Below are 24,280 nucleotides of genomic sequence, written 5' to 3' on the forward strand. Positions count from 1 at the left end.
ACAAAGCATGGAGTAAAGGCAGGAAATAAAGGAAAATGGAAAATTAAGTAGTCTGATCTGAGAAAGATTCAGGGCACTAGGCCAGATAATTAGCTAGTGTGATTCAGCATATTTGAATTGAAGTCAGTGGAGCTAAAATAATGTACATCTACTGAGGATCTGGCCCAATATTGTAGGTCATCCCTTCCCCTTCATTTCTTGGCTAAAGGGTCACTTGAGGCCTTATTTTCCAGTCAGAGTAATAAGGATGCAACAGACAAGAGAGTAAGTAAGAGACTGATCTTTAGTAACTGGGGGTATGTCTACACTACCACCCTAGTTCGAACTAGGGTGGTTAATGAGTCAATCGAAGTTGCAAATGAAGCCCGGGATTTAAATATACCGGGCTTCATTTGCATCTTGCCGGGCGCCGCCATTTTTAAATCCCCGGTAGTTCGGACTCCGTGCCCACGGCTACACGCAGCATGGAGTAGGTAGTTCGAATTAGGCTAATTCAAACTACCGTTACACCTCGTTCCACACTCCTCGTTTTATTTTTAGAACTGAGAAGTGGTGGTGTACTGCTGAGTTCCCCATTTCTATCTATATGTATGGCTTTACAGAGATTTGTTTATTTCTCTTTCTACTGGTCTGAGTCTTTACAAAGTAAAGAAGGGGAAACTGTCACACTGCTGTGCTATTTATAAACATTATTTCTTCAACACGCATACTTATAAAAATTAGACTGAACTACCAAAACCCTAGGAAATGAAGTTCTGGCAAACACACTACAAGACTCACCAATCAACACTAATTTATAGAAAGTACAGTCCTCCTCTAGACTCATTCAATGCAACATCTATCATATTCATAAATCAACTATCCATTAAACCAACCTTTACTCTGTCCTGATAATGATGCAAACATTAAATATGAAAAAGGTAGCAATCTTCTCCATCCATAATAAGTTTTAAAGCATCAGTGACAGTGAATCTCAGAACATTATTAAGAGAAGTTCTGTTCCACGGAACTTTTATTACTGGCATGCAAATTAACCAATTTAGCATAAACTAATGCTGTCACCTCGGGAGCTGTAGACCACCTTAGAAAATGAGATTTCTTCTTCCATGATAAAATTTCCGGTTAGTAAAATTTCCCCTTTATAATTTTTAATACAAATATTTTGAATTTGTTAATTTGTTTTAAAAGCCAATCAACCAACAAAAGGAAGTTCATTTAGACTTCATGAAATTTAGGTTTTTTAAAAACTAAAATACTTTATTTAAAGTTTGGAGATACCTTTATTTTTACTTTCTCTCAGCTGGAAAAGGGGTAGGAGAACATATGAGAAAGAGAAGAACACTTCAGTGTTCATTCCTTTAACTGTTCAATTAAAACAATAAAAAAAATATGAAAAGCAAATTTTCTCACACTTTCCAAACACTCTCTAACTATTTTCCCAACTGACAAAATTTGGAAAATAGTACTCCAGAATGGGGAATTGCTCTATTTTAATTTTTTAACAAAAATTTTAACTTGGAATCATCAGTTTTTCCTACTCGTTTTTTATTTTTTGTTAATGAAAAAACATTTTTTTCTATAAAAAAAAATAATTTTAAACAAACTCCTATTTCCCAACAAAAAGTTTTCAGCCATCATTAAGTAGCTTGCTTCATAGTCTGCCACAACTCATGCACTCTCCTGTTTCCAACCAGCAGCACTGTCGTTCTTGAGATATAGCCACACCGTGGCATTAAAGAGACAATTACAGAAAAATATTCTAATTGTATCTAGTTTTGCTGTAAGGAAATCACAATGATAAGTTCTCTTGTCTAGTTCCCTTTCTCTTAAAGCTTTTTTCAAATTATTAAAAATAAATAGCTTCAGGGGGTAGCAGAGTTAGTCTGTACGGAAAAAAACAACAAATGGTCTGGTAGCACTTCATATAGACCAACAAAACACTCAGAAGAAGTGGGCTGTGCCCACGAAAGCTCATGATATCATCTGAATGTTTTGTTAGTCTACAAAGTGCTACCAGACCATTTATTGTTTTTTAAAAATAAATTATTAGCCATACTCAACAGTAAGCTGGGATTCAGCACTATGTTATAAAATGGCAAGATGTTGGAGAGTAGCACTAGCTAATTATGAGTTTACTGAAAAATAGGAGTCTAATTCCTTTATTATGAAAGAAACAGTATCAGATTTCTTACTTCAACAGTAGCCCAAAGTGCTGGGAAACACTACTTCATGTCAGTGTTAATAGCCATTGCAGATGCCAACACTGCTCTTCAATTTTAAGTAGAGCTACTGTTCTTCATTTCCTTTTTTCAGACTCCTGCTTTGATGCTCCCTAGAGGTGGTTACATTTCAGTAATAGCTGGACTTAATCCATTTACTTACGGTGAAGTGTTTTGGGATCCTTCTGGATGAAGGGGCTATTGCAGTGGTCTGCACATTTTTGAATGCCAGGGTATTAAGTATATGTTTCACCTACTATCATAGGCACTGATACAAGAACCAAACTTGCCTGCACGTTAAAAGAAGGGTCAGTTTCAAAAAGAAAAAAAATATTTCAGAGCCCCGATTCACCACTATGGTTTGGTGATGCAAAGCAACTGTAAGCTTAGTTTAACTGGACACCTGAAGTAGGTGGTCAACTGTTTTGCATTATCAGAAAGACACAGAGCAACTATAGGGGGGCTATGTCTGCACTGCCCTCTCTTGCACAAAATGCAAACGAAGCAAAGTGTAGCATATCGCAGTGCCTCATTTACATAATTAATGAGGCTGTATTTTTGTGCAAGAGGCTTTTGCGCAAAAAGGAGCTGTCTACACAGCTCTTTTTTGCACAAAACCCTCCTCTTGTGCAAAAGCCATTCTTCCGCTTTTTTCAGGAAGAATGGCTCTTGTGCAAAAACGGAGCCTAATTAATTATGGAAATGAGGCCTGGGGATATTCCACACTTTGCCTCATTTGCATATTTTTTGCACAAGAGAGGGCAGTGTAGACATAGCCTTAGTGTGTAATGGTGTACCTGGTCCTTTAAACACATAGCTAGGTCTTTGCTAGGAGAGTCCAGCGATTTTCACTTTAATAAATAAAAATCATTTCAATGAACTTTTGGTTTTGTTGTATTTAATTTTATACTTGGCTTTTCTCCATTGTCTTTGATCTGTTCTTTTTAACCCTTGCAACATTTGTATGAATTTTAAAATAAATTAGAGATGACAGTTTACATTATAGAACCTTCTACTTTGTAGTAATTCATGGAAACTTTAGAGTTTTTGTTCCACTGAGAATTGTACTTAGCACAATGTATACATTCCATCATTGTAGGTGAAAAAATAAACCAGAAAAAGCATATGGCATGATGAGAGACACTAGCAGGTGAGAGATTTTATTTTCTGGACAATAATTATGTAAGTGACCTCAGAACTAGGACGTTCTTAACTTTAATGTGACCTTTCTGAAATTTAGAAGCTTTTTTTTCCTTACATTTTTGCAGATCTCTCTAGAAACACAAATAATAAGGACTGAGTAATAACTTGCATACGGTTTTACACCAGACTCCAGTGATGTAAGTAGTTCAGTGCAGTAAATTTCTATAAAACCAGCATCAACTTCATCTACAGAGGCTGGATTGTAGACAGAAATTACTGAGAAACAATGGTGTATGTGGGTGAATATGGGATTGAACATTTTCCAGTTTGCTCAAGACATCAGAATTCTTACACCCAGCATTTTAAAAAAACTAGTTAAGAGATTCACATTTGTTTGACTAAAATACTACTGTATTTTTTGCCATCTTCAAGGAATGGAGTTCAAAATGGTTTCTAACTACATTTAAATATACTGTTTTTAAAATATATTTATGAGTCATGAACTATTATGTTTAATGTTAGCCTGGAAATGAATGTTAACTTTCAGGCTAAGAAATATAATTTAGAAGAAACTGCACCTTCTGTCTCTTTGAGGGAGAAATAGAGGGTTTGTTTGTTAGTTTGTTTGGTTTTGTTGGTTCATTTGTTTTTTTCTTTTACAGAGCTCTTTGGAATTCTCTAAAGCGTCTAGGAGTAACACTTGAAGCAAATCTCTCTTGATAGTCTGGTTTGGCAGAAGTCAATTTTTATTTATTTATTTTATCATTTTGATGGACAACGATTCTTTTTAAAAATGTGATTGATTTAAAGTTTTCACAGTTGTTAGAAATAATGAATAATAGTTCATCAAATGACAGAAAACATTGAGACTAAAAGTTAAAGCTTTATAACCATTCAGATCCAAATTGTCAACATCACATGTAAAAATATACAAATTAAATAGTTTTAAATCAAACTCGAATAAGGTCTCCAGCAGCATTTTCTGATTTGGCTTATCTGTAAACTTTGATTATCTTCAATAGAAATACTTTTTCCTTTGCTTGGTTATGTATAGTGAAATTGACATTTACCGATAAAAATCTAATTCTTTCAAGCCTATTGATAGGATATGGTCAAGGAAAACACTTTAACATAGAGGAAGGTCTATTTTAAATCAAAGCTTGGGATTGGTTCCTGTTTCCAGATACTGATAAACACATTTAGTGGAAAAAGGCACATTTTTCCTGTCCCTTTTCTGACTGCCAGTGACCCTCAGAAGTATAGGGAACATGCTCTGAGGTTGAAAGGCATGTTATCAAAATAAAATTCTTTTCAAGTTTATTTCACAGGCTTAAATGACAAATGAGGACACCAGGATATATCACATTAACTGTAAAAGCCATCTAGTGCATTTTATCAGACAAATGGACATGTTACAGGGACTTACTTTGATTTGTGTATCCAAAATGAATCCATCCTACATTAGGCCCCTGTACCAGAATTAAGTATCAAAACATAAACATTACGGGAAACATTATGTAACACATGACCTTGCAGTAGGGGACTCTCAAGTTTAACTCTGTCACTGCTTGTAGATATATTTTACTAGAACCACAGTTTACCCAGGACAACCTGATAAGATGTTAAAACCCTATCTGTACTAGCTGCAAGGTCACAGTTAGCATCATGTTAATACTTATATCTCTTTAAGCTGACGTGCTAACACAACCTAATTTCCTAAGGAAGACACACCCTCTGGGACATAAATGTGTCTTTTCAGCAAACTCCTTTGTTCCCTGTCTATTTCACTGTATATACTGATAACCAGCCAGCAGGTATAAATATCAGAATTCATTAATATAAGGACATACCTGCTGGAGTGTTTCCTGCTTTTCTGGGCACAGCCCTGATGTGAAGGCTTTTCCAGCAGCAGATATAAACACACTGTTCCCTACCACCACTGTATGTAGGCACCAGAATTAATCTTTTATGGATGTAAGCAATGGACTAACCCACAGTTACAATCGCATACCTGCACCTCATTTTCCCCCTGTAAGCAGCATCTGTATGAATGTTCCCTGACAGCCCGCTGGAAAGGGGGAGAGACCCTCAGTGTGTCTATGTAAATATAGTTTTTGCCTATTTGCTTAGATTTGCTAGATATTCAGCTGAAAGAGTGATGTTTTTGCTCACTGTAATCCATTTGGCTGGTGTTAGGTCACAAATAATGTTAGTGCTAAAGGCAGGAATTGTGAAATTGGCCACCAATGCTTGTAATTATTGTGGGAATGCAGAAAAGACAGACTGCGCTTAACCTGTCCTTAGTTTAAAGAACATTGGATGGAGAAGGGCTCCAATATCAGACTCTAGCAGTCTAGCAGGACTCCCAAACAGTAGGCTGTATGCCTCAAGGGTCTGCTGTAAGACTGGTTCAACCTGTTTCTCGCCAATGTTCCAAGAACAGAGTTAAATAGGCTTCATTAGGAGTCACCTTTGTTATTTTTAAATTGCTCCATTGGAGCTGAAGTCATTTGTGGTAGGACTGTGCTTCTGTCATAAAGGTGAAACCAAAAGAGATGAAATTACCTGGAGCAAGACCATGCTTCTAATCAGAGAGACTGCTTCATGCAGACAGCTAGCAGGAGCAGCCAACAAGCAACCAGGAGGGCAGCTGCACAGAGGCATGATGAGCAGCCAGCAGGGCAAGTAAGATGCCTCTTTACCTCACCTCACTGAGGGTGGGAGATGAACTCTGCAGATGCACTTCTAAACTCTGGGTCTGCATTAACCAAGGGCAGCAACTGTGAGTGGCGCGCAGAGAAGGATTTGCGCATGTAGAGAACATTTACACTGCTGGACTTAAGAACCTGAGAGGAAAAGGGCATTGCCCAACTTAAGTGGAGTGGGATTTTACCTCTTGGTTTATGTTTATTATGAACCTTGTTGTGTTTTCCCAAATTAATGCCAAGTTACTTCCTTTCTTTTATTAAAAGCTTCTTTTCAACACTCAGACTCTGTGTTTGCAAGTAGGGAAGTATTGCCTCTCGAGGCTCCCAGGGGTCGCGTATGAATTTCCAGGTTACTGTGTGGAGGCTTGAGTCAGTTCTATCTTGTATCAATGGAAAGGAACCCCGAGATATTGAACCCGGCCCAAGTTGCTGCTGGATCCACCTGACAGGAGGGTTACACCCAATGTCAGTCTTCCACAAGGTTATAACTCTCTGGTCAAAAGCCTAAAGTGTTCAGCCCTTTCAGCGTTAAACAAAAGCCCAACACCATCAAACAGTCTCCCAGCCATCAGCAGTTCTTCACTCCTGTCATCACAGGGTGCATCCTCCTCAGATTGCAGCTCCTCTTTGTGCCTGCTCCTGGCTACAGTAGTCTAGTTATCCCCTTTCTGCACTGAGTAGTAACCATAGCTCCTTTCCCTTGCTCAGCAGCTCATTGACCTGTTTGCTCAGGGGTAGAGAAAAAGAATTCACTTTCACCCTCACCAGAGGCCATGTCTTGGGAAAATGCAAATGTCAGCTCATGCCTGAACACACCTTGCACTCTTCTTCTGGGGCCCTTTTTTCCCCTCGTGTCATCCATTCCAGAAGTCTTTCTGCATCCTACCTCTTAACCCCTATAGGGCCCTCTCCAGCCTCCATTCCTCAAGCCCTCTTGCCTTGGCACTGCAAAGCAACCACCTCTACATTTTACCTCCAACCAAACCATTTTTAAACTGAGCTCCATGCTTATTTAACACAGAATGGCAGAAATTACTGACATCCCTCTAGGACTACATTTCCCAGTACTCCCCTGCCTTAAAGAGTCAAATCCCCCCTATCACTGGGATTGGTGGTGCCAGCTCTTACAATGCTCATTATGCTCCTGTACAGTGACAATGAGGTGATAAAAATAGAAGCCCAAAAATTCAATAAATACACTTCTCAGATTTATATAGTATCTTTGTACAACACTTAGACTACAACACAGCACCATGATGATGGAATGTGTCCCTGCCCAAGGGATGGAGCTAACACACTAGGGACTGATCTAATTTTTATTGAATTCAGTGGAAGTTCGTCCACTGACTAGGTATGTCTAGACTACATGGCTCCATTGACGGAGCCAGGTAAACTAGTTTACCCGGCATAGTTAAAGAAGCGGGGATTTAAATAATCCTCGCTTCATTAAAATAAACATGGCCACCACACTGTGCCGACGATCAGCTGATCCGGCATAGCGTGGCAGTCTAGACACGGATCTGTCGGCTGGGGAAGCCTTTGCCAACTGATCCCTTATGCCTCGTGAAACGAGGTTTACAGGATCAGTCGGCAGAGGCTTCCCCAGCCGACAGAGCCGCATCTAGACTGCTGCGCTGTGCCGGATCAGCTGATCGTCGACACAGTGCAGTGACCGTGTTTATTTTAATGAAGCGGGGCTTATTTAAATCCCCACTTCTTTGACTATGCCGGATAAACTAGTTTACATGGCTCTGTCGACGGAGCCATGTAGTCTAGACATACCCACTATGATGCAAAAAAGGAGTTAATGGAAACATAAATTGTTACACAACTTCTCCCCATTCAAATATGAATCGACCCTCATGTTTTATGTATACGATATCAGCCAGTTGCTAAAGAAGTGTTCAATGGATAGTGTATCTATCTTCTTGGTACTTTTAAGATAAATCAGATTATGGATTTCCCTTTTATTTGGTCTCCTTCAGTAGCTCAGTGCATTTCCTTAATCGAAAAAAACAACTCTTTGGCTTTGTCTGGTTCTAATTATGCTTGACTATTAAAGGTGTATAACTATCAACAGGAGGCTTTTCCTCTTTGGAAAAATATGCCCCAGAATGTATCTGTTTACTGCACTGCGATTAACTTTCCACAGTGTGCCCTGGGATTTTTGTGTGCCTCACCATTTCCAAAGAAAGGAAACAAAGTATATAACAATTGCTCAGATATAATTATCTTGAGCTAAACAAGGATGCAGACTGAGAAGAAACTGCTGCAGTTTCCATTTAGAAAGTGAAAGATGATCAGTTAAGAAAAGTCAAGAGAAGCAGACAACCAAGATGCCTTGGACAGAGTACAATTTTAGTACAGACTACATGGCAGGCATTTTCTTGCCATGTTTTTCCAAGTAGGAAGAATTAGTGTTATTGTAACTTACCCCGCACTTGTCTGTTTATAAATCTTCATGTGTCAAGAAGGTCCAGCACAGGTCCTCTGCAGCGTAGAAGTGTTACATTAATCAGGAGTATTTCCAAGACCTTCTGTTTGCCCTACATCTGAGGATCTTATTAAAAGGCCTAGTTCTCATCTCTGATAAAGTAGCTCCACTGAAAGCCATGTTGTTACATAGCGTAAAACATGTGCAAGTGAAAGAAGGCTCAGGCCTAAGGCATTTCTCTTTCAGGCCTCAACCCTGCCTTGAGCTCTGCCCCATACTTGCGATTCTCAGTGCAAGGTGGGCCTTTGACAGGCAGGGATCTCCCTTCCTGTCTTACAGGAAGCATCTGGCATACTTGAGAGTGATATAAGTTAATTGTTAAGCTCACAACAACAGCAACCATAATGCACAATGCAGAGTGACACAAATGGCACTTTCTATTTCTAGAGTAGTGACTGGAAACGATGTATTCATTTATTACAATAGTATTCTCTCAGAGTAAATGCTGATTTGAAGCAGGCCACATATATTGGTCCTCTGTTCAAGAAAATCTGCACTAAATTGTGCACCAGCATTGCAAATTTTGGTAAATTAGGTCCTCGGGATTCCTAATCATCAGGAACTGGCTCTTTATTTCATCTAAATTAAATAATGAATTACAAACTTTGGCGGCTTCTTGAATTGTCAGGTGATTAGTTTAGTTAACTCAGATCCCCAAAGGTATTTAAGTATGTAACTTCTATTGATATAAATGGAAGTTAGACACAAATATTTTTGAGGATCTGGACCGTCGTGCTCACAATGATTCTCCCATGTTCTTTCCTGGAACTGTTCAAGAGAGAAGACTGCAACCTTAGCTGTGCCCAAGACAGTTATTTAATGCAGGCTGCCACTTCTCCTGTACTAGGACAGAGATACAAGCTGGAGAGATCAGCCAGCATGTCTTCTGGGACGGAACAGACAAAAACCAATACACAACTGTTGAAAAACAAACACATTGACGTTGGTAGCTAGTGGTAGAGAAAATGGAATTTTACATGTGTTTTGATTTTTAAATATCACATGGTTGAGAGGGATAGAGACAATGCAAATTTCTTTCAAATGAGCCTAGATATAGGTTAGGTGAGAAAACTGATACTGCACAAAGAATACAATTACCCTAACTCAAGCTCATCTGAAGAAGTGAGTTGTGCCCAGGAAAGCTCATGAAACTGTAAATTTTTGTTAATCTCTAAGGGTATGTCTACACTACCCCGCTAGTTCGAACCAGCGGGGTAATGTAGGCATACCGCACTTGCAAATGAAGCCCTCCTCATTCCACAAGGAGTACAGCTAGTTCGGATTAGAAGCCTAATCCGAACAAGCTACTCTGTGCCACGTGTAGCCGTGCGGCACGGGGTTCGAACTAGCTGGGATTTAAAAATGGTAGCGCCCGGCTTATGCAAATGAAGCCCGGGAAATTCAAATCCCGGGTTTCATTTGCAAGTGCGGTATGCCTACATTACCTTCCTAGTTCGAATTAGTAGGGTAGTGTAGACATACCCTATGGGTGTATCTACACAGCAAGTTATTTCGGAATAACGGCCATTATTCTGAAATAACCATGCGAGCGTCTACACAGCAATTCCGCTATTTCAAAATTATTTCGAAGTAACAAATGGCTTATTCTGGCTTCTGTAAACCTCATTCTACGAGGATTAGCGCCATTCCAAAATAGATAGTTTGGAATAGGGGCTGTGTAGACAGGGTAAAAGCAAGTATTTCGAAATAGGGGGCCTCCAGCCCTTCCCAGGGTGTCCTGCTGGCCACTCTGTCCATGCTCAGCCAAACTCTATCTTCCCATCCCCCCCCCCCCCCCCCCAGAGCCCTTAAAGCTGTAGCCCCTACAGAAAGAATTTGTAGCTAGCAGGAGGCCTGACAGCCCTGAGACACCCTGCAGCTGCACCTGCCTCCCTTTGCCCCTAAAATGAGCCAGTCTGCTGCTCCCACCCAGTGCTCCACTGCTCCCAGGGAGCAGTCAGACAGCTCCCAGAAGCCTGCCAGGGGCCGAAAAGATTCATGCCTTCCTGGTCTGGTGCGGAGATCCTGGACCTTATTGGGGTTTGGGGTGACAAGACCAACCTCCAGGATCTCCACACCAGACATCTATGGCCGGATAGCCTACAGCCTGGCCAACAAGGGGCACATCTGCACTCAAGAGCAAGTGCGGATGAAGGTTAAGAAGCTTCACCAGGCATATGCTAGGACCAGGGAGGCCAACTCCCGCTCCAGGGCAGAACCCCATACCTGCCTTTACTTCTAGGACCTGGACTGCATCCTGATTGGGGGGGGGGGGCAAGAGGAGGAGCAGGAACCGGACGAGGCCAGCATCAGCTGACCCTGGAGCCAAAACCTCTCCCTGTGGACATGTCCCTGGCGTCGTCCGAGTCCAGGGAAGGAACATACTGTGAGTGCCATCACTTTCCTTTCACACAGGGGATGGAGGAGGTGGGCAGTATCTGGGTACTCCTTGCTTGCCCACACTCTCAGGATAGCACCCACTCCCAGGGACATCTGGGCCCACTGGCCGGAGCACATGTGCCCTTCCTCCAAGCACATCGCCTTTGACTGAGCTGAGAACTGTCACTCTCGGCTCACAGATGAGGGCTAGGCTTCAGGCACAGTGCTCCCTGGGATGACTGACCATCTTTCTTTATTCTCCACAGCCGGACCAACTGTGGGAGAGGGTCAGTCGACACCACCCGGGACAGCCTCCCAGACCTGAGGTATCACAGGCCCCACTGACCCATGGACGAGTTCCAGAGACAGCACCGGGTGCCATTCCGATTCCTGGAGCAGACCATCGACTGCAGGCTCCAGGAGGCCACCCAGCTGTGTTGTGAGAGCTGGAAGTTGCTGCTGGTGCAGGGCCGCTCTCTGTGCGTGGATGTGCACTCCCTCATAGTGAGTACGATGCCAGCTCCTGCTCCAGCTTCTGCTTCCACTCCTTCTGTAGTTCCTCCTTCCACTCCTGCTCCCCTGCCACTTCTCCCTCCACAGCCTCCCCACCCCGCCATGGATGCTTAGGCCTCTGCACCTGTGGTGGTGGGATCAGCGGAGCCAGGAGCCACTCCCAGCCCCAGCCTTGAACCACCCTTCCACCTTCCAGCTCCCTCCTTCATCCTCCAAGGTTCTCAGCCCCCCTGCCTCCCCCCTCTCTCCTCCCTTCTCCCAGGTTCTTTCCACATTCTCTCCTCAGTTTCTTTGACCCCAAATTTTTCAAAAACAAATATGTGGTTTATTTTGTCACCAGGGAACGGGAAGGAGGAAGTGGTTACTGGAGGACAGGCAGTGAGGGGTGAATTAGAAACCCCCAGTGGGGCAGCCCAGGGGAGAGTGTCACTGGTCCCATGGGGAGAAGTTCTCCCTCTGGGCCTCCCTGATGTGCATGGCCCCCTGATGGGCCTGCCAGATGGCAACAATGTGTTGCTGTTCATAGGCCCAGCCTATGCGGTCAGCCTCCCCCCACCCGTGATAGGAATGCCTCCCCCTTCCTCTCACACACATTATGGAGCACACAACACACAGCCACCACATGTGGAATGTTGTGCTTCCCGAGGTCCAGACAGGTGAGGAGGCATCTGAAACACACCTTCAAAAGGCCGAAGGCACTCTCGACCATCATGCGGGCCCTGCTGAGCCTGGCATTGTACTGTTCTCTGGAGGGGTTGAGGTGGCCAGTGCATGGCTTCATGAGTCAAGACTGGAGGGGATAGGCTGCATCCCCCACCAGGCAAACAGGCATGTCCATGTCCCCGACCCAGATGGTGCGGTCAGGGAAGAAAGTTCCAGCATGAAGCTTCTGGATCACGCTAGAGTTCCTAAACACACATGCGTTGTGCGCCTTCCCTGACCACCCGACATGGATGACAGTGAACTGGCCCCAGTGGTCCATCATGGCCGGCAGGATCATTGAAAAGAATCCCTTGTGGTTGATATACAGAGATGCCCGGTGGTTAGAGGCCCGGATAGGGATGTGGGTTCCATCAATAGCCCTACCTCACAGTTGGGGAAGCCCAAGTCAGCAAACCCGGTGTTGATGGCATCCACATCTCCAAGGTGGATGACTCTGAGCAGCAGGGTGGTGTTGATAGTCCTGACCACCTGCAGAAGGAGACAAACAAACAGAGAATCACAAGGGTGCCAGGGTGTCTAAGAGTTCCTTCAGTCCATTCTCCTGGTCCCCCTTTCCCCATGCTTACCAGGAGCAACTCCCCAATCACCCCAACCCCTGGCAGGGCTTTGTGAGGGTGGGCATGAAAAAAAACCTTCTGGGAGGGGGCTTGCACCACCCCCACCCTCATCCCCCTTTTCCCTGGGGAAGCCTATTCCTTCAGTCCACTCCCCTCCTGGAACAATAACCTCAGAATGCCATACCTGCATGACCAGGGCCCTGACGGTCGATCTCCCCATACCAAAATGGTTCCCTATGGATCAGTAGTGGAAAGCTTCCAGAGGGTGATGGTGACAAGCTTTTTGAGGGGGCTGGCAGGTATCATGTGCATGTCTTGTCACCACAGAGCAGGGGCGAGCCACTCACAGAGCTCCATAAAGGTGTCCTTCCTCATTCTAAAGTTCTGGAGCCATTGTTGGTCTCCCCACCACTCCAAAATAATCCAGTCCTACCAGTCTTCACTGGTGTCCAGACACCAGATGTGGTGGGCACATGCCCAGGGGAGGGCAGGTGGGATCCAGCTGCAGGAGCCGCACCTGCAGAGATACAAGGAGTGTCTCCCAGATGGGCTGGGGGTTGGGTTCTTGCAGAGCCTGGGAGGTTGCATGTAGAAACTGTTGCATGACTTGCTGCAAGAATTGAAAACTGCGCAGAGGCAGCTCCAGCTCCATAGCAGAGAGTGCTGTGGTGTCTAAAAGCAGGGCAACCACAGCATACAGAGGCAATGCTTTGCTGTCCCTCAGTAGGCAAGCAAGCAGGAAAAGCTAAGAAACGGCTGTCCAGGGGGGTCCCTTTAATGATGAGCCTCAGATAGCCTCAAGCAGCAGCCAGATGAAGTAACTACTGACCTGATGCCCTGCCTGAAGTAGTTCTGGGTGCCCTTAAATGTGATTCAGTGTCCAATCAATGTGGATGCTCTATTTAGAAATAGCTAAGCGCTATTTTGATGCACATTTTGTGTGTAGTCATGCTATTTCAAAATAAGCTATTCTGGAAATCTATTCGGGAATAGCTTATTTTGAAAAAAAAATGTGCAATGTAGACATAGCCTAAGGTGCCACAGGACAACTCACTAGTTTTAAAATTACTCACAGTGAAATAGGATCAAATGTGGGCTGTGAGTCAGGACACCTGAGTTCTAATCTAGACCTTGACACAACATTCTGTGATCTGGATCAAGTCACTTCGACCCAGATCCTCAAAGATATTTAGGCATCTCCCACCCATTGAAATCCATGGATGTCAAGTACCTAAATATTGTTGAGGCTCTGATCCATATTCCCTAAGTCAAGGAAGCATTTAAACACATGCTTAAGTCCAGCCCTGATTAGAACAGCATCTAAGCACAGGCTGTGAGGAGTTGGTATCAAAGGCCAGGGCAGGCTAAGACTCCCCTAATCCAGGCCATGGCCATGCTCATGTTCTATCCCAAGGCCCCGTTTCCCTCCCCATCTCCCCTGAAGCTGGCAGGGGCTCAGCTCCAGCCAGCAGCCTGAAGCGTGGGCCTGTCAACAGCCTAGGGCTGGGGCGACCCTGGGCAGATTGGAGTAGCTGGGCAGTGGCCCTTCTGGTGGGGGAGGAGGAGCATTCAGGGGCTCCTATCGCAGTGAGGCGATGCCTCAGGCGAGAAGTCTTGGGGTTCCGCTGGCTGGGGGGGGGGGGGCATGCAAGCGGAAGGGGTAGGGCTGGCAGATTAGGATGGATTCATGTGCGTAAGGACTGCCCTAAATAGAGATGTTTTCATGGCCTGAGGCCTTAAAATCTCTCTTCTGTCTTCCTGTCTCTAGAATAGTGATAGAAATGTCTCTAGAATGAAGTTGTTAAAGATTCATGAAGTATGTTAAGCTCTGTACAGAAAGTACCATCTACATGTCAAGTGGGACGAATAGATCATGAGCCTGCTGATCTTTCCTTTGACATAGTGAGTTTTCTTGGAAAACAGAATTGCCCATATTCTTGCCCAGCACTCTGGTCTCAGGGCATGTTTCAGAACATTCCATGTATAATTAATTAATGTGTATGGAAGTTATTTTTCTTCCGTCTTTTAAAAGGACCCAAACCAACACTTCTCAGATTTACTCTACTTGTATGGATAAAAAGGGTGCAGAAGTGTGTATAAAAAGCACTGTGTAAAAATACCAGAAAATGCAACCCATTTCAGATTTATAGCCTGTGGACAATAAAAGTTCTGTCCCAAACAAAACAAAGAAATAAATGATCTTCTCTGGGCCTACTCCATAGCCCACTGAAGTCAATGGAAAGACAGTCATTGACTGAGTGACTCCCAGCCAGCTTTTATATTTCCAAAGAGATTTACAAGTAATGGATACTGGCTGTTCTTCCTACAGTATGCAAAATGGTGTTTGCATTGCAGCTCATTGCAGTTCAGCATGGGCATAACTGTCAGTAAGATTTACAGTTAGGGGTACCAGATGGTTTAAAAAAAATACCGGACACACGATCTCAGATTGGGGTGGGGGACCGACCGGGAGGAAAGCGGGGCTAGCCAGAGGAGATGAGGAGGAGGGAACCGGCCGGCAGGAAGCAGGGCTGGCCAGGGGGGAACCAGCTGCCAGGGACCAGGGCTGGCCGGAAGGGGAGTGGGGGGAGAACCAGCCGGCGGGGAGCAGGGCTGGCCCAAGCGCATGCAGATCCCTGGGTGCTGCCCATCCCGTGCACAGCCCCGGTGGGGCACATGGGTGAGTCTGGCCCCGGGGATTCCATCCCACCCCAGCCCCGCCCCCACCTTCGTCTTCTCTACTGTGTAGTTTCATACTGCCTAGCTGGTAGACATGCTGATGCAGCATGAGCGTGTCTACCAGCCCGGCAGTGCTCAACTATGTACTGATACTCATGATAATAATAAAAACTTAATTAGAAAATACCGTACATACCGTCCATTTATATGTCCGGTATTTTCTCAATTTGTTTCCCGGACAGAAAGTTCAAATACCAGACTGTTTGGTTCAAAACCAGACACCTGGTAACCCTATTTACAGTGCATTGCTCAGTCAGAGTGAAAATAATGAAAAGGATCAGGGGTAACACATGGGGGGGATCAACCGGGGTCCTGTGCCCCTCACACTGGGTGGGAGGGCAAGGGCACAGCCAGCACCGGTGGACAGACTAGCAGGAGGGACCTGGTGCATGCAGCAAGAGTTCACCCACCGCTCACTGGCATTGGTGAGAAAAGCGGAGTGTTGCTCCATCTTGCCCTACTCCTCCAGGCATGTCACTCAGGGGAGGAGTGGTACTGTCACCGCACTTACCGGTGGGAAGCAGAGTGATGTGGTCAGAAGAGCAGAGTGAGGCAGTCTTGCTCTACTTCCCCCTCCACTGCTGGTGAGTAGAGGGGGGGCAGACCCCTGCTGCTGGCACTGAACCTGCAGCCCTGCTATTCCCCCCGGGCTGCCTCAGTTGGGGTGGGGGTGGAGCAAGGGTGGGGAAGAGGTGGGACAGGGCAGAGCAAGAGTGGGGAGGGGGCAGAGGAAGGGTGGAGAGAGGTGGGATCTGGGGTGGGAGGGGGTTGTCCTGGCCCTTCCATAAAATGGGAGGGGGGGCCACATGGCTAGTGGCTCCCTGGGTCCCCCCTCACCAGTTGCCTTTGAAAAGGATTAAAACATTTTGCTGGAATCTCCAGTGCCAACAATTGTTAAGTCATAAGACCAACACACTCTAGCCAGTGCTTGCTACCAAAACATAGTGCCCTTTTTTAAATTTAATTAATTAATGTTGTGAAGCATGTCAGTAGAGAGGGATTCAGGGTTGAGTGGCACACGTCTTTGAAGTAGAATCACAGGATCTTTTGTGTTGTGAGTGGGTTCAGGCATAGAATATACGGACAAAGTGACTGTTTCAGTGACAGCACTAGCAGCTGACAGTTCTTTGCGTAAGTGAGTGGTTTTCCTGTGGGTATCAGACTGCTGTGGTGAAACCCTTATGGAAATCATGCTTTTTTTTCTGCATTTTGCTGAACATGAGAGCTCAGCACATTCTTCTATCTTCATCTTGCCACTTGTAACTGTGGAAGACTCTATGGCTATGTCTGCACTAAGGATGTTAAAGACTAGGCTTTTGACTAGTTGATATCCCTCCCTTGCTGACTATAAGATAGAGGCAGAAAAGCAGGGGGGAAGGGGTACTTCAAAGTAGCAGCACCGCACAACAGTGCTGCTACTTTGAAACCCTAAGGCTGCCACCGCACAGCTGATCCACGGATCAGCTGTGCGGTGGGCTTCCCCTTTAAAATGCCACCTCCACGTGATTGAAAGGGACAGCTGCCATCTAGGGACTCCTAGCTGACCCCAGACTCCTAGCAGCATGCAAGTAACAGAGATAGGTGTCCAAACCTCAGAATCTCAACCTTGTTTCTTAGGGTATCTGTTATGAGACACATGTTAAGAGGAAGCACTATGGTTTGCCAGAAGCTGAGAATGGGTGAGAGCGGATGGATCACTTGATGATTACCTGTTCTGTTCATTCCCTCTGGGGCAGTGGTTCCCAAACTTTTTGGCATCACACCCCCTTTTTGATTATTGAGAAACCCTCGCACACCTCCATAGCAGCAAAATTTGAGCAAAAAAAAAAAAAAGGAACTGACCCGGGTTGAAAAACAAAAATAGCAGCAAAACTTGGGGGAGTGGGTTGCCTCATGCCCCTGCCCCCTGGAATTTCTTCACATCCCCTCATGAGGCACACCTCCCAGTTTGGGAACTCATGCTCTGGGCCATCTGGCACTGGCCACTGATGGAAGAGAGAATACTAGGCTAGGTGGACCATTGGTTTGAACAACCATAGGGCTGTTCTTATGGTTTAATGCAAGCCTACCAATGAGGTGTGAAAGGGCAAATGGGGCAGTTGCTTGAGGGCCTAGCGATTTAAAGGGGCCCAGATTCCCAGCCTCTGCTACTGTGGCAGTGGTAGTGACCAGCCCTCTGGGTCCTTTAAATTAGTGCCAGAGCGCTGCCCTGCACACTTCACATGGCTCTGAGGGCTGTGGAGGGAGCCTAACATAATGCTGTGCAGTGCATAGGGCTGGCTGCCCCAGTCCCAGCCTTTTCCAGGGCATGGGCAGGCCTCCCCCCACACTTTGCCCGGGGGCCTGTGGAAGCTGTTACCCCCTGGTTTAATGGACTGAGCACAAGTCTGACATCCAATTCAGGATGTGAAATGGATGTTTTCTGTGGCCATTGGCAAGTGATTAAATGTATTGGTGCCTGTTTCCCCATCTGTAAATGATTGTTGATTATAGTGCTGGAGGGATACTAGGCACACCACAATTACTGTGTATTATTTCCTTATTTCACATTTGCCAAGTGGTATATGAGTGCTGTTTTATTAGTGTATCCACAAACATAAGGTCAAATTCTGAGTTTCTGATGCAGTTTTTAATCAGGACTTGTATTGCTGGGTAAGAACAGTACAAAGTTGGGGTTTTTTGGTTTGCTGTGTTTTAAAACAAAACAAAACAAAGGCATTGTGCCTCTCCAGCACACAGCAAGGAAAAGAAATCCCAAACATGCCTGGAACATAGTTCATTTGAGGTCCAGATTCAGCCCTTGAGACTTAAACAATGAACTTCACATTTCAAACCAGACAAGGATCTGGAAATGTAGTGAATTTGTTCTCTAGCCAGTAATATATGAAGGCAGATGTTGGTTTTCAATATATAAAAGGTCAGTTAACACAGAAGTTTCTTGGGGAAGATTTGGAGAGAGACTTTCAGAGAAAGACATACATGAAGAGCTATGATATTATTGCACAAGGGAGTACCATTGGTGGGAGTTAAATTAAGGTCTCCCGCTTTCCAAAGCATATGTGCATTGCCATCAGCCTGAAAGTGCAATTCAATCCAGAACACAGTTTTCTCAGATAAAATCATCATTGGTGTGTGTTCACACTGCATTGCCTACTTATGACTTCAGTCTTTTTCTGAGTCAAGGTTGATAATCAGAAGTGAAGCCCACTGCAAGTGGCTGCTGTAACAGATACTGCAATTTCTAGAAATTTCTTCCACAAAGAAATTAAACTTGTTGAATTAAGTTTAAGTGTTTTAGAAGTTCATTGTATTAAAATACACGTTTATGTATTACTGTGGAATTGTATATGACATCTCCAGTCAAATATATGCCTAATGTAGACCTCTGGGAAGTGAGGAGAGCTTCATAAGACTATTTGAAACAGTGTCCTCAATCTTTTTAAGCTTTGTCCGAGAAAAGAACCTGTCTGCTGAGCTGCAGTTACATGAGGACAATATCAGAGGCTCACATTATATAAAGAAGAGGCCCAAAAAATTCAAGGGGATACCTGTTCTGAACTTACTGCTATCATGAACTTTGACCACAACAAATCCCCTAGCCAGGGTTTGAAAACCTAACCACTGACCAGAGCCCTCTCTGGAGTTGGGGTTACCTCTGCTATCCTTACTAGCACATGTAGGTTCTTGATTGTTTTAATATGTTTCTGTGGAATGCTTTCATGTTGCTTGCTTAGAAAGAGCAAAGTGGTAACTTGTAACTGTGGGCAGTTACACTGTTCTTCAGCCTTGGAAGAGTAAGCAAAGAACAGATACTGGCTGCTTAGACAGACTCCCACACACCACTGCCTCCAGAGCAGCTCAAATGGGGCACATGACAAGTGGCTATTATTGACACAGTGTTATTCATAGCGGGGACTAACCACATGGTGGGGGCATGAAAGGGACGCCCCCCCAGAAATGCCCCTGGGCAGGAGGGATAAGGGGCCAGTTAGCAGCCGACATGGCCAGAGTCCCCGAGCATAGAGAGGAACAAGCTGGAGAGTCTGCCATAGGTGACTGGTGTTTGTGGAGGGATGGGGTTGAGGGCCATCCAGAGGAACAGGGAGGGAACATGACGAGGCATGCCATTTCAAAATTAAAATTTTAGCAGCAACACAGGGAGGTGGTACACTTCCCCAGTGATACCATGAATCACTGATAGGGCTTGGCGCTCACAGCAGGTGCCACCCCCATTGGTAATGGTGGGAAAAAGTGAAGCAACTTGGTCCCAGCTTGCTCTGCTCCTCCAGCTGCATCACTGGCAGGGAGTGGAGTGATGTGGCTGAGTGAGGAGAGGAAGAGATTGTGGGACCACACTGATCTAGGGCACTGAGCCCAAGTACTTTGCTTGGGAGAAGATTGCAGAAGGTAAGTTACTATTGGTCATTCTGGCTTTCATCAGGAGCCAGCCAGGGGGTTTAAAGGCCAGATTATCTAGTCTGAGCTCCTGTGTACCACAGGCTGCCAGCCCCACCCCACACCCTCACACTAAACCCAAATCCAGGCTTAGATCAAAGTATTACAGCACTCAGGAAAAAAAACCAACTATTGTTTGTGAGTCTGGTGTGTGCCATTGACAGAAAGGAAGAGGGACTGTGGTGTGCCCTTACTTCATCTCCTTCTATTCTTCCCTTTCTTCAGTAAAATGAAGGAGGAAAGGGAGAGTAACTTGGGGAAATGAAAAAGGGGGAGTCTGGACAGAGAGAAGGGGGGATTTGTGGATGTATAGGAATTAAATAGTAGAGGTATGTGGGTTAGTAAGAAGGGGAAGAGATTGAGGGGCAAGGAGGAAAGAAAAATAAAGAGCTATTCTTAGGGATGAGAAATTCATAGCATTATCTACTTCATTTCTTCAGGAATAAAAATGCTGTAAGGGAGAGAGTTCCCATGTTCATTTTTAAAGATTATATGAGTCAAAGCCTTGGAGAACTGTGGTAGATGTAAGGTTTCCATTTTTTACTGGTATAAACTTAAAGTTATGCCTACTACATTATGCAAAAGATATTCCAGATCCTCAGGGTTTACATCAGCTCAGGATCATGCCCTCATTTGTTACTCCAGCTTGGAGTTCTTAAAAAGTTAACATCTGACAAAACAGAACATACAAGAAATGCAGCGAAGCACCACTAGTATCTTTCACCAAGTTTGCTGACGTTTATACATTTCATAGGACTGGACTTGGGGCATTGACTTGGATCCTGCTAGAGAACATCCACTGCACTGCTTTTTCCTCTTCCTGCTATTTGGACTGGCATGCCTATAAAATTAAAACATTCTCATTTAGTGCAATATACCATACCAAGCTGCACGGAGCTTGTAATAGACCCCATGAAGTTGAAAGCAAAGTAAGAACAGAATGTTTACAAAAGACTAGTCTATAAAAAGGAGAACAAGGACAACCTGAGAATCATAGACCAGTCAGTCAGTTTGACTTTGGTACCATTGATACAAATATGGAGCAATAAATAATGCAGCAAATAATCAGTTTGTAAGCATCTAGAAGTAACAGTTAGCATGTATAAAAGTATATGATGTCAAATCAACCTAATATTCTTTTCTGAGAGAGAAACAGACCTTGTAGAGGATGGGGTGGGAGAAGAAGTAGATGTAATATCTTGACTTTAGTCAGGCTTTTGATATGAATATGATCTTATCATAAGCAAACCAGGGAAATATAGCCTATATGAACCTATTATAAGAGGGGCACCCAACTGCTTAGAAAACCAGACTCAGAGAGTAGTTATCACAGGTTCAAACTGGAAGGGCCTATTGAGCTGGGTCCCACAGGAATCTGTCCTGAACTGAGTTCTCTTCATTATCTTAACAAATTATTTGAATAGTGGCATGGAGAGCTTGTGGGTAATGGAAAGTTTGTGGCATGGAAAGTTTGTGGATAATGCCAAATTGGATGGACTTGCAAATGCTTTGGAGGATAGGATTAGAGTTTAAAATGATCTTGACAAACTGGAGAAACAGATCTGCTGTAACTAGGATGAAATTCAAAGAAAAGCAAAATGCAATGTACTGCAGGCACTTTGATTATTCCTTCCTATCACACAAATAAAAAGTAGGAAGTGAACACCTAGGAAGGAGTTCCATACAAAAGCAGAAAATGCACCACAAATTAAATATGCCTCATAAATGTAACAATGTTGCAAAGAAAGCAAACACCATTCTGGGCTGTTTTATCAGGACTGCTAATAATTCTTCCACTCTATTCAGACATCAACTGGCATACTGTGTCCAATTCTGGTCTCTGCACTTTGGGAAAGATGAGGAGAAACTGAGGAAAGTTCAGAGGCAAGCAAAAAAAATAATCAAAGGTCCAGAAAACATGATTGATAAGGAAAGAGTGAAATATAATTGTTTAATCTGGAGAAGAGAAAACTAAGATGGGACATACATTAAGCACATAAAAGTCTGTTGAAAAGAGTGTGATAAATTGTTTTCCTTATCCCCTGAAGAAAGGATAAGAAATAATGGGCTTAAATTGCAGCAAGGAAGATGAAGGTTAGACACCAGGGAAAAGCTTTGGTCATGGTTGTTAAGCACTGGAGCTAGTTACCTAAGGAGGTTGTGGAATCTCTGTCCTTAGAGGTTAGAACATAACATAAGAATGGCCGTACTGGGTCAGACCAAAGGTCCATCTAGCCCAGTAGCCTGTCTGCTGACAGTGGCCAGCACCAGATGCCCCAGAGAGGGTGGACCAAAGACAATGATCAAGCGATTTGTCTCCTGCCATCCCTCTCCAACCTCTGACAAACAGAGGCCAGGGACACCATTTCTATCCCCTGGCTAATAGTCTTTTAGGGACCTAACCATGAAATTATCTAGCTTCTCTTTAAACTCTGTTATAGTCCTAGCCTTCACAGCCTCCTCTGGCAAGGAGTTCCACGGGTTGACTACACGCTGTGTGAAGAAGAACTTTCTTTTATTAGTTTTAAACCTGCTACCCATTAATTTCATTTGGTGTCCTCTAGTTCTTCTATTTAGGGAACTAATAAATAACTTTTCTTTATCAGCCCTCTCCACACCACTCATGATTTTATATACCTCTATTATATCCCCCCTTAGTCTCCTCTTTTCTAAATTGAAAAGTCCCAGTCGCTTTAGCCTCTCTTCATATGGGACCCGTTCCAAACCCCTAATCATTTTAGTTGCCCTTTTCTAAACCCTTTCCAAGGCCAACATATCTTTTTTGAGGTGAGGAGACCACATCTGTACACAGTATTCAAGATGTGGGTGTACCATAGTTATATACAGGGGCAGTAAGATATTCTGTATCGTATTTTCTATCCCTTTCTTAATTCCTAGCATCCTATTTGCCTTTTTGACCGCCGCTGCACACTGCGTGGAAGTTTTCAGAGAACTTTCCACGATAACTCCAAGATCTTTCCTGATTTGTCATAGCCAAATTAGCCCCCATCATACTGTACGTATAGTTGGGGTTATTTTTTCTAAAGTGCATTGCTTTATACTTATCCACATTAAATTTCATTTACCATTTTCTTGCCTAATCACTCAGTTTCGTGAGATCTTTTTGAAGTTCTTCACAGTCTGCTTCTGTCTTGACTATCTTAAACAGTTTAGTATCATCTGCAAACTTAACCACCTCACTGCTTACCCCTTTCTCCAGATCATTTATGAGTAAGTTAAACAGGATTGGTCCCAGGACTGACCCTTGGGGGCACCACTAATTACCCCTCTCCATTCTGAAAATTTACCATTTATTCCTATCCTTTGTTTCCTGTCTTTTAACCAGTTCTGAATCCATGAAAGGACCTTCCCTCTTATCCCATGGCAATGTAAATTACTCAAGAGCCTTTGGTGAGGGACCTTGTCAAAGGCTTTCTGAAAATCTAAGTATACTAGATCTACTGGATCCCCCTTGTCTGCATATTTGTTAACCCCATGTTTGTGTTCGACAAACAACTCTCAGGGATGATCTAAATAATACTTTGTCCAACCTCAGTGCAGGGGTCTGGACTAGATGACCTACTGAGGTCCCTTCCAGTCCAACATTATTTTTATGATTCTAAGATTGTACCTGCTGAGAGATCAAAAATTTGCTTTTGAAATGTTAAATGATCACAGCTATGTGGGAAACGTAAGCTCTACAGTCAATGTATCTACATTTGTTGGAATGTTCTGTTTCTCAAGGGGGGGGGGCTTACCCAGGGCTGAATTAAGGGGGGTGCCAGCTGGGCAGCTGCCCGGGGTATCAACCTATGGGGGCACTTGATGGCAGCTGTAAGGGATGTCGCGTGGTGCCCCTTAGATCTGCCATCAGGCGCCGCGCGCCCAGGGCTGGTGGCCACGTGGCGTCCCTTAGAGCTGACATCTGGCGCTGTGCGCCCAGGGCCAAGGGCCGCGTGGCGCCCCTTAGAGCTGCAATCAGGTGCCGTGCACCCAATTGCAGCTGTAAGGTGTGCAGCGTGCCGAGGGGCGCAGCCATGCATGTGCTGTGTGCCCAGGGGCGGAGCCACACATGCGTCGCACGCCCGCTGCCAGGGTGCAGGAATGGCTCAAGCCAGCCCTGGGCTTACCTAGGATGGGCATATTTTCCAATGAGAAAAGAGGACACCCTCTGCTCCTCTCATAAGGCTGTTGCTCAAAACCGTAATGTTCCAGTAGTGCCCCCGCCCCAAACATAAGGCTGTTGTCCATTGCTGGAATCCTGTGGGGGCCCCTCAGTGTCTCCCCCTCCCTGCCAGCTCTCCTTCCTCACTGGTGAGGGGCTGGCATCTCTGGTCACCGCTCTACACC

The 24,280-nt window shown here is 44.5% G+C and overlaps 1 protein-coding gene and 1 long non-coding RNA gene across 10 annotated transcripts in view; one reads left to right on the top strand and one right to left on the bottom strand.

Moving 5' to 3' along the window:
- The first annotated feature begins 3,165 nt into the window (after positions 1-3,165).
- LOC142826838 (uncharacterized) lies at positions 3,166-4,551 on the top strand. The gene is made up of 3 exons (XR_012901099.1): positions 3,166-3,369; positions 3,488-3,559; positions 4,025-4,551. It is a non-coding gene; the product is annotated as an uncharacterized LOC142826838 (long non-coding RNA).
- A 13,165-nt stretch (positions 4,552-17,716) lies between these two features.
- Positions 17,717-24,280, bottom strand: part of C2H7orf78 (chromosome 2 C7orf78 homolog) — a 65,512-nt gene continuing 58,948 nt past the window's right edge. For 7 of the 9 annotated variants that reach the window (XM_075922300.1, XM_006114523.4, XM_075922297.1 and 4 more), the window contains one exon: positions 17,717-20,771. In XM_075922300.1, the coding sequence (XP_075778415.1) occupies positions 20,754-20,771 (18 nt within the window). In that variant the 3' untranslated portion in view covers positions 17,717-20,753. The remainder of the gene's footprint in view (positions 20,772-24,280) is intronic. The other 2 variants (XM_075922301.1, XM_075922302.1) reach the window with 1 other exon arrangement.

This window comes from Pelodiscus sinensis, chromosome 2 (assembly GCF_049634645.1).
Source record: "Pelodiscus sinensis isolate JC-2024 chromosome 2, ASM4963464v1, whole genome shotgun sequence".
Classification (NCBI taxonomy): Eukaryota; Metazoa; Chordata; order Testudines; family Trionychidae; genus Pelodiscus; species Pelodiscus sinensis.